We start from the raw sequence: 14658 nt of genomic DNA, 5'->3' as shown, positions 1-14658 counted from the left end.
CGGTATATGAATCTAATCTTACTCTCTTTACAATCCATGTCTGTATGAAGATAGAAGAAGAAGAAGGTACATATCAAAATAGATAAATTATTCACATGCAAATGGCAGTACAATTTGAAGTTAGAAGTAATTCATGAAAGTTTAATAGAAAGGAAGTATTACCTAATTTGATATAACCCTTTCCCCCAAACTGAATTAGGAGTTTGAACACTTTCAATGGGAGATGTGTTTCTGAGAATTTGTATACATGAAAACGAAGGAAGTTGTGTAACTGAGAGTATTTTCGGACAATAAAAACCAACCAGAAACTACCCCACCTACTCTTAAATATTCTTATTTACTGCTTAGTAAAGTCAAACAAGAATATAGCAGTTAAATGTTTTAAAATTGTAAAAGTAACTCATTTTACTCAAAAAATATATGTGTGCAATTTTCAAATTTTAAAAAAATTATTATGACTGTATATATGTATATACAATCATAATTTACTCAAAAAAAATTTATGAATGTATGGAAAATATAAATTTAATAACAAATATATATATTTATATATTGTATTATTTTTAAAAGAGCATTTGATTATATTATTTGTTGATTTTTAGATGTTTAAAATTTCTTATTTGGCCGTAAATTAATATTTGTTTAAAATTATTTAATACTACTTTCCATCCAAATAAATTTTCAATACATGCAACTAATTATTAGTAATGATTTTATTATAAATTAGAATATTACAAATTAAATTTTTTACTCTTATAATACCAAAACCAATTGTTTGAATACTAATTGTGTTGTTAATTTGTTAATTTTTTTTGTTTAACTTATTATCATATTAAAGATAATTTTTTTAATCTAATATAATATGAGATCAACCGAAAAACATATTCACCAAAAAACGTCTCTATTAGAGAAAGGATTATAAAAATATTATTTTTAAAAAATATTTACGCCAAGCGTAGCGGGCAAAAATACTAGTATTTAATAAGTTATAGGATTGAGATTAGCGACTAGCTGAAGGATTAAGCACGTGTCCCATGAACTGAACCATTCCAATAGTGTTTTCCCTTATGACGAACAAGAATGGGTGGTCTGCAACAACAAAATCAATCTTAACCTCAACTGGAATATACATACAACATCTACATGCCATGCCAACATAAGTTACAGCACCAGCTTCAGTGCTTTTTTCGTCAACTTCAATGAAGGATTTATGGACTACTTTCAGACAAAGAGAGGGAAGCGAGCATTCACCATCTCCTTGAGACCTGCATTTGAATCAAAGGGCGAGACCAGCTATAGGCTCTTTAACGCCTCTAACGCTTCTACTCTATACTCAAATTTAAATTTAGGAATCCTGAACTCTCCAACTTTAACTCTTCCATCTGGAACATGGCGGTCAAGGAACCCAGATTCTGAACAGCTTTCTCTACCAACGCTGATAGCCCATCTTTTGCATCTGGTAGGATAATGTACATGAAAAAGCAATGTTTTTTCTGAGCTCCTCCATAAGGAAGCTTCAAGATTTTGAAGCCATCAAAACACTAATAAATTGCTTCTTCGTGCTGGTCATGAAGGATGATAGTACGTGTAATACTTGCAAGGACCAGGCCCGGACTCCTAACTCAATCCAGTCCTGCACACCACTAGTCCTAACTGGCCCAGTCCCGCAAGCCCAATATTGGAAAATCCTGGCACGTGAGGCGCTTGCCTAAGCATATGATAGGAACAAATGTCAACCATCAATCATGAGAATAATCAAGGCACGTGTCATAGATTCCTAAGAACATTCCTCAGCCAGTCTTGCCCTGACACGTGTAAACCAACCACTCCAACTAGGTGTCCTCCGCTCCTAGAACCGACGACCATGATTTAAAGGTACTATCCCCTAAACCCTACCCTTGGGCTATAAATAGTCCAAGGAGGAAAGATTTTGGGGTTAATCACTCTCTCACACTTATATACATACACATCCACCTTGCATTCCTATCTATCCTCATCTTCCCCAAAAGCGGGTTCTTACTCTCACACCGGAGGCACCGCAAGACCCAAACCCCCCTTCCGGTGTTGTTTTGTAGAAACCCCACGATAGCTACACCACTACCACGATAAATGATTCAGGAACGACAACGAGGGAGCAGCCCCGCCACCAGGAGTTATCAAAGGGTATTTGAACAGAGCTAGAATCGAGGAGGTGGAAGTCAAAGGGTTTTGTATAGGATGCATTGAACGGGTCTCTCCATTTAGGGATGTAATTCAAGTCGAGTTGAGTCGAGTTTGTGCTTATTAAATTCGAGTTCGAGCTTTTTTTAATCGAGTCGAGTCGAGCAAAAAAAATTCGAGCGTGATTATGTCTGAGCTCGACCCGGATAATAAACGAGTCGAGTTCGAACTACTTACGAGTTTTCGAGCTTTTCGAGTTTTTTAATCGAGTTTTTGAGTTTTTAAATGAGTTTTCGAGCTTATTCCATTTGCACCGTATTTTTGCAAAAAAAATTATAACTCAGGTATATTTGAAAAAACCCCTAAAAATAATTTTGATAACAAAAATGAAGTTATTACGTTATTATTTTATTTTAAAATTTAGACAGCACTTATCATATATTTAAACTAATTAGAGTTGAATTTTTCAAAAATAAATATATTAAGCTCATATTTTTTAACATTTAACTATAAAAAAATAATTAAATATATTTTAACAAAATAATTCAATTCAATTTTTTTACCAAATATAATAAAACATAATAATGCCGATATATTATGAAAAACTAGTAAATTAGTCTGTAAAACTAATTTTATTAGACAATTGAATGACACATATATTAGCAAACACATCAATATTTATAAAAAAAGTAATCGAGCTCGAGTTCGAGCCGAGTCGTGTTCGATTTCGAGTTTATCGAGTCGATCTCGAGTCGAGCTCAAAAAAACTTGATTCGACTCGAGTTTTTTATCGAGTCAGAAAATGTGTTCGAGCTCGAGCTCGATAACAAGTTCGAGTCGAGTCGAGCTCAATTTATCGAGTCGAGTTCGAGTCGGCTCGGTTCGAATTACACCCCTACTCCATTTTCCTTTGAAATACATGGCATTGGCTAATATAAACTTAGTTGAGCTTCTAACTAAACCAGGAGAAACAATATCTTTGATAAGGCCACAAGTCTCGTCTTCAACCCAGGAATTGACTAAATTTCTAACCTCCTCAGCCTGCATAAGTAAAAGCTTAGCGAACCAATATGTCAAAAAAACTTCATAAAAACATGTTAATTCTTTATAAATTTAAATCACATCAGGTATATAGAACACCCGCATTAAGCATAATACATATGAATTTTAGAAGAAGGCCTGGTTAAAAAATTGCAGTGATACATCATACTTAGCCAAAATTTTCCGCGAAATTTTACAACTTCGGATGAGTGATAGTGATACATTAATAGAAACTCTTTCAAACTTTTAGGACTATATGATGATTGATGCGTGTTACTTGTATGTTACCGAGGACATAACATTCTTATTATCTTACAGCAAAGTGACCAATAATATACAGAGATATAAATATGGTGTTGTGCCCAAAATCTTGTATGGGCTAGATTTAAGGCACATAAATGGTTTAGGTTCAATTGTCATGAAATAATATAGGCTTTGGTGAGGTTCTAGGTCCAAAGGATCATGATGTCGAAGATACCTGCATAAAAGTGCAAGTATATCGGCTTAACAGTATCTGGCTAGAGGTTCAGTAGGCTGTAAATAGGTCTATGGGGTCACAGAATGTATTAAGATACGTCAGCAATAGGTTCTTGTGTGCTGGTGAGGTGCTGGTTCAGGAGTATCAGCAACCTCAGTTGGTAGGAGTAATGAATCTCTACTGGCAGCGGTAGAGTTAAACTGTGACTATACCTCCTATAATAAAGGGAAACGACCTTTATCTTCATGGAATGGACTATGACCATGATTCTATCATCATAAATATGATAAATATAAATAATAATAGGATAAACACATAAACTCATGGGAATCATGTCTCGGTATTGGATTAAAATAGGTTTCTAAGTGTCCAGGCCTCACCTGGACACTGAACCTCGGCTAGAAAAAGTTGGATTAACTGTGGGAGCTCATTTTGGATTTTCAAAATATGGATTAATGGCCAAGAAATGGAGTCCAAACCCTAGAGAACTACATTGAACTTGATCCCTATATATAGGGTATGTAGGCAATTGACGAAGGGACCGAATTTTCACTCTTTGCACATTGGCACGTGTAAGCATTGTTATTATTTTACCTAGCACATTTGGCAGGATTCGAGAAGGCATTTCTCAGTCATCTTGCTTGGTTATTTCCTAACTCAGTTCGTTAATCATACAAGAATATAACTTCATTTCTGTTGTTGAACCTTTATTCAACAGCTGCAGCAACTTATAATTACCTGAAAACCAAAGGTAATTTAGTTACTTGATCATGATAAATCCGGGGTGTTATAATCAAATTTCTTTCATAACATTTTTTGCGATAGAAAGAGGGGACTCCAATATCTTTTTTGAGAGAGAAAGATGCCAGACAACTCTGAAAGGGAACGAACACCAAAAAGGGGTCAAAATGGCAGCAATGGCGATCCTAGTGAAGAAGTCATCAACAAGGATATCCTGAATCACTGACAACAAATGAGCAACAGGATCAATGCTTTGGAAAAGAAGTCCACAAGGTTGAGCAGGCAGACGAGGAAGCATAAAACCGTGGGGAAAAAAGACGTTGCTCCTATTCAACTGGACTTCGAGGATGGAATGAGGAAGATGATGCTGAACCAAATAAGCCTACCTTTTCTAGATGTGGACACCAACCAGGAAAATCCATATTGGGATCCTAAGAAAAAGCTCGAAGAGGAGGCTGAACCTTCAGCTACGCATAACGTGAGCATCTTTGACCGCGTGGAGAAGAAGCTGACCAACAAGGACCTGAGGCTGGAGCTTGATAAAAAGAGGGAGATAGTGGAAGACAAGGTGGATGCAGAAGGTTCAGTATCCAAGGGCTCAAAGGGAAAAAAGAAGGAGAAACAGCCCTCTCAGGTGAAGGTAGGCAAAAGCAAAGCTGCACTTGAAGCACCTGTAGTAAAAGAGGATAGAGGTTCCAGTTCCACTCAAAGCTCGACCCACAATACTAACGGAAGTTCTAGTGCAGAAAAGAAAAGTGATGAGCAGCTGTCTGATGGTGAGGGAGGCATTTATAGGTTTAAGGACATCTGTAAAGCTTTGGAAAAGATGAAAGCAGAAAAGAGGGGCATCTCGAAGCTGGTTGTGGCTTCTCCCTTTACCAAGAAGATTAGAGACTCACCCCTTCCACGGTCATACAGAGGGGTGGGAGACTTGAAATTTGATGGAGCTTCTCACCCTGTGGAATACCTCCATCGATTCAATACGGAGATGGAGGTTTATCAAGTGAAGGACTTAACCAAATGCAGGTTACTAGCTTCTATGGTGAGGGAGAATGCTCATCAATGGTTCAAAAGGATGCCAACAAACTCTATTCACTCTTGGAACCAAATGTGTTAGGTCTTTGTAACCCAGTTTCAAGCGCCAGTCACCTATGCCTCACCTGCGAACACCTTGGCTAACATTAAGTAGCGTGAGGATGAATCATTGATAGAATATTTCAAGCGCTTCAATGCTGAAGTATCAAAGATAAGGAGAACTCCTGATGAAACTTACAAGAACTTTCTGATAGCTGAGGTGAGGCCAGGTACTGAATTCTGGAAAGAGTTCCAACATGAGGAACCTAAAACCCTCAGTGATTTCTACAACAAGGGTGAATCATACCAGGTGGTGGAGGAGTCATTGGAAAACCTTAAAAGAAATTCTTTTGGAGGCAATAAAATGCGGAATAAGAACAAAAGGGCTAGGTCTATTAGCCCCAGGGATAGAGGATTTGGTAAATGACCTGCCTTTGGTGGAGGTTCAAACAAAGAGGTTCCGCGAGATAGTAAAACCTCTCCCATCAACACGACCTTAAACATGAAGGGATTAGGATATGTTTATCCACAACAAAGGGAGGGAGCTAGGTACGTGGAATATACACCTTTAAAAGCTCCGATCAGTCATATTTTTGAGGTAGGAGACAAGGCAGGCATCTTTAAGAAGCCGTATAGATCTGGGCCACCGAGCAAGAGAGATGAAGGGAAATACAGTGCCTTCCATGATGCCAATGGCCATGATAGAACTAACTGTCATCATCTGATCTGAAGGACCACATTGAAAAGCTGATATGTAATGGTTAATTAACAGAGTTTGTGGCTCAAGAAGCTAGAAATTACAAGGACAATAAGGCCGAAAAAGAAGCTGAGAAAGATCCTGAACGTACCATCTGATGAAGAAGCATTAACACAACCATTGGGGGCCCTTACCATAGAGGTTCATCCCGAAATTCGATGAAGAGGTATGTAAGAGAAGATCGAGACCGACCATATTTCGAGGTTCATAATTTGAATGGAAGACCTCCAAAAAACTTTGGGGGAGAGGCAAATGATATCACCTTTACTGAAGCAGATTCAGAACATGTACATCACCCACACAATGATGCTTCGGTGATAATTTTTTTCATTAGCGGGTTGAATGTGCACAAGGTGCTAGTGGATAACAGAAGCTCTTGTAACATACTTTCTTATGCTACTTACCAGAAAATGGGCCTTCTCGATAAGGAAATGTCACCTGTATACAATGAGTTGTATGGCTTTACTGGAGACGCAGTATGTGTTATAGGAAGGGTGAAGCTACTAGTAACTCTGGGAGATGAACCTCTATCAGGAACCCAGGTGGAAGAGTTCATGGTAATCAACAAAAAATATCTTACAATGTCATAATAGGTATGCCCCTATTGAAAGATATGAGGGTGATAACCTCCATATATCACCTCTCCCTGAAGTTCCCTAATCCAAGGGGAATTGGTTGTGTTAAGGGAAATCAAGGCAAATCTAGGGCATGCTATATCCAAGCTTTACGGGAAGCTGAGCAGACGTATAAGCACGTGCTATTGGCATATGGAGGATCTAGCCTAGACAGCTGTTACAAGCAGGTGGAACCACCAACATAAGATACCAGATAGGTGGGGAAGAAAAGTGGGAGGTCCTCGTGCAATGCTATTAAGGTTATCCAACATCCAGGAGAAGCACCTTATGTTGATGTTGTCCGTTCTTCTGGGGTATATGCCTATAAGACCCTTATGATAGATTTCATTTTGGGATCGAGATTTACCTGGCGGCGATACGGACTAATCTCCAGGCGGCAACACAGACTTGAGCTGCTGTGTTTATGTGGGATTGCTGGTTGGTCTAATTGTGGGCGACACTGAGCTTGGAGCTAAGTTGGGAGTCCAAATGACTAAGGCATGGTCAAAACTGTAGGCACATGTGTGGCACATGGGGGCTGATATATATGCATTATATATATATATACATAAGTGTTGGGATATGCACTAATGGGTGGATGGGATAACTACCTTGAAGTTATGGTTCAAGACTTGGTGGGAAATAACTGATTGGAGGGATTCAAAATCAGGGAACCGCTTGTAACCGCCGACAGTTGCTTCTGCTGGGGCTGGGTGGGCTGCGTGGGCAGTTGCTTTTGTTGGGGCTGTGTGGATCAAACTCTTATATATAAATAGATAGGCATTGTGAGAATGTAATCTATGCATGTAGGATTGTATGCATTAAACATGTATCCATATGTTAGGCAGTAGGAAAAAGTCTTTAAACATATGTTGGGTTGTATTATTATGCTAGGCAGTAGCACAAGTCTGTAAGCATAATCGAGTTGTATCCTTATATTGTTGGTCAATAGAAGGTTGGGCATTCAGGCTCATAATCTATTATGTCTTACATTTCCTTGGTAATTAGACACACTTGCACACATGATTGGTTCCTGTTGTGCGTTGGTTTAATATCATATCCGCTGTGCTTGGTTTTTCTGGGGTTGCTGGTGCTGCTGAGGCTGCTGGGGCTGCTGGCGACAACCTCTCGGAAAGGCTAACTGCTTGGGCGCCTTGGTCGGCGACCGAGTAGGCCGCACGGATCAAAGAATTCAGGGTTGAAAATCTGACCCCGTGACAAGTGGTATCAGAGCTGTGTTGATCAATTCGGGATTTGACATGATGGCTGGATCATATGGGAGCAAAATTGATTTTGCTGGGTTTCAAAAAGTTATGGGCGAGTCCATGATCAGAAATATGGTGCCATTGATAAGGAAATACAGGGCCATGAAGTATGATCTGGGTGACTTTAAAAATGCTCTTGGAGATCAGTTCGACGCCATAGAGAGATGGTTCGAAGAGATCTCTTTTCAAGTTGGGATGTTGGCTGATCGTTGGTTAAGCGAAGTAGAATGAGTTGAGTTCTACTTGGAGTTATCAAGGCGGGATGCTGGAGACATTTCATTGGGTGATGATGGAGATCACTCTGGATTTGAAACTTATGTTCAAGGTGGGAAAAGTGTAAGGGTTGCATAAAAGTCGTCACTCTTTGGTGGAGGCGCATCTGATTTTTGAGGCAAACATGGCGACTGTGGCGCAGCGTGGGGGCGTTGGCATCAAAGTTCAACGATGGGGGCTGGATTATGTTACAGGTTTGGTGACAAGTGTTGGAACCACTAACCATGGTTATATGGTGTGCAGATCGGTGGTGGCTGATTTGTTTATGGCGATTGGCGTGCATCATGGGCATATGATTCTTCCGGGACAGGTCTTGTTAAGGAAGAGCGCTAATCTTGGGTTTTGGTTAGTCGGATCTGGTATAGTTAACATTGTTTGGCTATGTTTAGCCTATGGTCGCTCATATAGATTGAAGTGACTTGGAGGAATATGATCATGGTTGAAACATGTTCATGTATTGTGATGGTTGTGTTCCTATTGGTTTGATAAGGGTAAGAAGAAAATGCAGAAGTTATGGGCTGTTCAAGTGTTGGTCGGTGACATGGTTTGTGGGATCAGATTATTATTGGCGACGCATCTCTATAAGGAAGCAAACTTGGTATTTCTAAAAGGGGGCCTAAGTCAATATCTCTAAGGGTGGGAGACGCTGTTGGAACTTAAGTCAGGATGGTATTGGATGTATAGGCGACTGTGCGACTACACATGGTCATCTGAATTTTGGTGACTAAAGGGGAGAAACCTTGGAGGTTAATATAATCAACTGGTGATAGCTGATTGGGTTTGGCAGTGGCAGGAACCGCAGATGGATTTGCAGCCTTGGTTCATAGGCATTGGTTTCGCTACTAAGGGAGACAGACTTCTCAGAGTTGTTGCTGATTTGATGAGGACATCAAACTCAGGAGGTGTGGGAGGGTTTGTAAGACCCTTAGGTTGGATTTCATTTTGGGATTGAGATTTACTTGGCGGCGACACGGACTAGTCGCCAGGCGGCGACAAGGATTGGGCGCCAGGCGGCGACACGGACTAGTCTCCAGGCGGTAACACAGACTTGAGCTACAGTGTTTATGTACGATTGCTGATTGGTCTAATTGTGGGCGACACTGAGCTGGGAGCTAAGTTGGGAGTCCAAATGACTAAGGCATGGTCAAAACTGTAGGTACATGTGTGGCACATGGGGGCTGAGATATATATGCATAAGTATTGGGATATGCACTAGTGGGTGGCTGGGATAACTACCTTACAGTTATGGTTCAAGACTTGGTGGGAAATAATTGATTGGAGGGATTCAAAATCAGGGAACCGCTTGTAACCGCCGGCAGTTGCTTCTGCTGGGGCTGTGTGGGCTGCGTGGGCAGTTGCTTTTGTTGGGGCTGTGTAGATCAGACTCCTATATATAAATAGATAGGCATTGTGAGAATGTAATCTATGCATGTAGGCTTGTATGCACTAAACATATATCCATATATTAGGAAGTAGGGAAATGTTTGTAAACATATGTTGGGTTGTATTATTATGGCAGTAGCACAAGTTTGTAAGCATAATCGAGTTGTATCCTTATATTGTTGGTCAATAAAAGGTTGGGCATTCAGGCTCATAATTTGTTGTGTCTTACATTTGTTTGGTTATTAGACACACTTTCTCACACGATTGGTTCCTGTTGTACGTTGGTTTAATATCATATCCGTTGTGCTTGGGTTTGCTGGGGTTGCTGGTGCTGCTGGGGCTGCTGGCGATAACCTCTTGGAAAGGCTGACTGCTTGGGAGCCTTGGTCGGTGACTGAGTAGGCCATATGGATCAGAGAATTCAGGGTTAAAAATCTAACCCCATGACAATGCCCATGGTGAGGTCCTTATGCTTGAAGCGCCTCCACCAAAAAATCTCAGAAGATGGTGACCTTTTGATGGAAGGGGTTGTTGAAGAAGTTAATGACAACAATTTTGAGTGTTTCAACGACATGCCTCGACCACTCAAGAAACAAGATAAAGAAGTCCCGGTAGAAATCGATTTGGACCCAAGGATTCCTGAGTCTAAGGAAACAACAGGAGCTGCTGGAGGAACAGTTTCCATATTGGTGGATGAAGCTGATCACACAAAGGAGCTGAAAGTTGGACAATAACTAGTGGCAGAGGTAAAGGAAATTTTAATGGATTTCTTAAAAACAAACCTTGATATCTTTGCATGGTGCCACTAAGACATGGTAGGGATAAACCCAAAGATTATATGCCATCATCTCAATATTGATCTAGAGAGGAAGGATGTAATACAAAAAAGGAGAGCTATCAATGGGGAGAGAGATACGACTTTGAAGGAGGAAGTAGACAGGTTATTAAAGGCATGTTTGGTTAGGGAATCTCTCTACCCAGAATGGCTTGCTAATCCTGTGCTGGTGAAGAAACCAAATGGAAAATGGCGTACTTGTGTGGATTTCACAGATATTAACAAAGCATGTCCCAAGGACAGCTTCCCTTTACCTCCAATAGATCAGTTGGTTGATGCTACAGCTGGACACGCTTTGCTCAGCTTCATGGATGCATATTCTGTTTACAATCAGATTCGTATGTCTAAGCCGGATGACAAACATACTTCTTTTATAACAGATAGGGGTCTCTACTATTATATTGGGATGCCATTTGGGGTGCTGAATGCAGGTGCAACCTATCAAAGGCTGGTTAATCGAATGTTCAAAAATCAAACTAGAACAATGATGGAGGTATATATGGACGACATGTTGGTGAAGTCAAAGGTTGCAACTGATCACGTGGCACACCTGTCCGAAATGTTTAACATTTTGAGAAAATTCCGGATGAAGCTTAACCCCCAAAAGTGTGTGTTTAGGGTTGAGTCAGAGAAATTCTTAAGTTTTATAGTGAACCATAGAGGTATTGAGGGAAATTATACAAAGATAATAGATTTAATAGAGATTTGTTCACCACAAACTATCAAGGTAGTTGCACTAAACAGGTTCGTGTCCAGGTCATCTGACAGATGTAAAGAATTTTTTGTAGCCATCAAGAAAGGGAAGAATTTTGAATGGAGTTCAGAATATGAAGTTGCATTCCAGAAGCTAAAGCAACAGTTAGGTAGCCCCCCATTATTGTCTAAACCCGTGGAAGGAGAGGTTCTTATTCTCTATCTTGCAGTTTCAGAGTATTTCATCAGTGCGATACTGGTGCATGAGGAAGGCAAGGTTCAGTTTCTAGTCTACTTGTTAGTCCCTTAACAATATGACAAGAATTACAGAAGGGGGGGGGGGTTGAATGGAATTCTTGAAACTTTTTCTTGAAATAAAATGTTCTAACTCAAATATAAATATAAGTGTATTGATTAGCACAATGCGGAATAAAAACTTAAATGAATCAAAATACAAGTAATTAAAAACAAGAGTCTTTAAAAACTTTCTGGTGGATTTGAATGATTGCACCAGAGATATATATTATATATCGAGAGAACCCTGTGTACAAAAATGCTCATAGCTGCTTACAACAATTGAACTTCTAAGACTACAGAGAAATGCTAAGAATCCTGCTTATAAATGTTTCTCTGCTTTCTTGCTTAGATCGATAGTGTCTTAGTTGCTACTACTTGGTTTATATATATCACCAAGATTACAAAGTAATAAGACAAGATAATAAAATAAAAACTATCTAGTCTATTACAATGCTACTTCATTACTCTATTCCAGCATCTTTGAATATCTTCATAATAGCATGGAAATGGCAATGCTTCTTTGTTCTCGAAAACCCAGTTGAATAGGCTACCACACTCCGTTTGCATCCACTCGACGCATGTGACTGTGTTGTCACTGTCAACAGATATTTGAATTCTTTATCTGTCGGGTTCATGATCATCCGTCGAGTTATTGATCATCCGTCGGGTTGTCTATTTGATCATCCGTTGACTTCATTGTAGGTTATCCGTCAGGTAGCAAACTGGCACTTGACTTCATTTCATCTATGCAGAATTACAAGACATCATTTATGTACAATTAATCAACCTATTCTGCATATCTAGTTAAAGTCAACATGACTTGAATACTACTTATATAATCTATAAAATGGTGAATGCAGAAATGTGCTACAGACTTATTGTTACATAAGCTACTCACTCGATGGATAATTAGTCATCATCCGTCGGGACTATAATTAGTCATCTGTCGGGACTATAAATCTTATCCTTCGAGTGCTACATTATTTCACTAAGTAAGATCTACTAAGGTGTTTTGTTCATTAAATCATCAAGTACACAACATATACACAACACTACTATGTCAACAAAAGGTTACAGGATGCTGAGATTCGATATACTAACATGGAGAAGCTTGCATATGCCTTAATACTTGCGGCCAGGAAGCTCAGGCCATATTTTTAAGCTCATAAGGTTAAGGTGCGTACCTCGTACCCATTAAGGCACATTCTGTACAGGCCTGAAGCTTCTGGGAGATTAATGAAATGGTCCATAGAAGTGGGTCAATTTGACGTGGATTACAAGCCAATGACAGCTATAAAAGGACAAGCCCTTGCTGATTTCTTGTTAGAATTCCCGGAAACCTTCTCTGTAGAGAGAAACGAATGTATACCCGAACAAAAAATGAAGGTTCAAGAGAAGGAAAACTGCTCGCCATGGTGGACTTTATACATGGATGGATCATTGAACGGTAAAGGGGCCGGTGCTGATAAGCCTAGAAGGGCATAAGCTGTAAAGTACAATTCATTTTGATTTCTATGCCATAAATAATGATGCATAATATGAGGCCTTGATTGCTGGCCTGAAGCTGGCTTTGGAAATGAAATTTGAAAATCTGAGTGTATATAGTGATTCAATTCTTGTTGTTTGGCACATTCGAGGAGGCTTTCAGGCTCAGATTGGACGTGCAGCAACAACCAAGTATCCCCAAAATGGAAGTTGTCACAGTTGAGGCAACGGCTGAAGGAACCTGGATGAGTCCCATTTATGACTACATAGCAAAGGAAATTCTCCCAGAAGGGAAGGAAGAAGTAAGAAAATTAAAATACAAAGTTGTTGGGTATGTGGTTTATGAGGGAACTCTCTACAAAAGGGGGTTCAATAAGCCACTTTTAAGGTGCATATCAGGGAAGCAATGTGAATATATTATGAGAGAAATTCATGATGGGATTTGTAGGACCCATTCAGGAGGATGTTCCTTGGCTCATAAGATATTACGCCAATGGTACTATTGGCCTAGCTTAAGGAAAGATTGTTACCTCAATACGAGGTCCTGTGATCACTGTCAGATGTATGCCAACTTCAATAGTAAGCCAGCAGTGCCATTAAAACCTCTTGCAATCCTGTGGCCCTTCATTGTATGGGGAATTGATCTAATTGAGGAGCTTCCTAAAGGAAAAGGATGGGTAAAATATGTAGTGGTTGCAGTAGACTACTTCACTAAATGCGCAGAAGCTGAACCATTAGCTACAATAACAGCTACAAAGCTCAAGGAATTTGTTTTTATAGCTATCATATGCAGGTATGGAGTACCCTACAAGATGTTTTATGACAATGGGAAATAATTTGACGGTAAAAAGATGAAGCAGTTGTGTGAGGACCTTCACATAAAGAAGGGGTTCTCGACAGTATGCCATCCACAAAGTAATGGTCAAACTGAGGCCATTAACAAGATTATAAAGCACACTATAAAGGAAAAGTTGGAGGAGAGCAAGGAATGTTGGCCAGAGGAGCTACCCAAGGTGTTATGGTCCTATAACACTACACCTCAAACAATGACAAGTGAATCTCCTTTTATGCTCACACACGGGTGTGAGGCAATGCTACTTGTAGAGATTGGGGCAGGTTCATTCAGAAGAGAGATTTATGATCCAAACAATAATAAACTTAACCATCGTTTGTACTTGTATCTGTTGGAAGAGTTACATGAGAATTCACAGTTAAAATTGGCAGCTTATCACCAGCGGACAAGGATGTATTTTGATAAGAAGGTTCGAGCTAGACCTTAAAGAGTTGGGGACTTGGTGCTAAGAAGGATGATGCCAAACATGAAGACCCTGGACTCGGTGCCTTAGGGGCTAATTGGGAAGGTCTTTACATCATCAAAACAGTTCTGTAGGAAGGAACGTACCACTTGACATATTTGGATGGGAAGCTAATTCTCAGGGCTTGGAATGCTGAGCACCTTAAGAGGTATTATCTATAAAGTTTCTTTGATGATTATTTCAAGTAGGCCTCTTTCAAGCATAGGAAAATAAAAGCAACTTATTAGTTGTAGTTTCCATAATAGG

General features: G+C 39.7%; 2 protein-coding genes across 2 annotated transcripts; one reads left to right on the top strand and one right to left on the bottom strand.

Moving 5' to 3' along the window:
• Window positions 1–1000: 1000 nt before the first annotated feature.
• Window positions 1001–3685, bottom strand: LOC141660078 (serpin-ZX-like). The gene is made up of 6 exons (XM_074467038.1): window positions 3680–3685; window positions 3080–3201; window positions 2102–2300; window positions 1595–1708; window positions 1369–1514; window positions 1001–1265 (listed from the first exon to the last, which is right to left on the bottom strand). Exons 1-6 carry the CDS (start codon window positions 3683–3685, stop codon window positions 1001–1003), a joined length of 852 nt encoding a protein of 283 aa, XP_074323139.1.
• A 10262-nt stretch (window positions 3686–13947) lies between these two features.
• Window positions 13948–14376, top strand: LOC141660077 (uncharacterized). The gene has a single exon (XM_074467037.1). It carries the CDS (start codon window positions 13948–13950, stop codon window positions 14374–14376), a length of 429 nt encoding a protein of 142 aa, XP_074323138.1.
• The last annotated feature ends 282 nt before the right edge of the window (window positions 14377–14658 follow it).

This window comes from Apium graveolens, chromosome 5 (genome assembly GCF_009905375.1).
Source record: "Apium graveolens cultivar Ventura chromosome 5, ASM990537v1, whole genome shotgun sequence".
In the NCBI taxonomy this organism is placed as follows: Eukaryota; Viridiplantae; Streptophyta; class Magnoliopsida; order Apiales; family Apiaceae; genus Apium; species Apium graveolens.
This window is presented reverse-complemented; position numbering and strand designations above follow the sequence as displayed.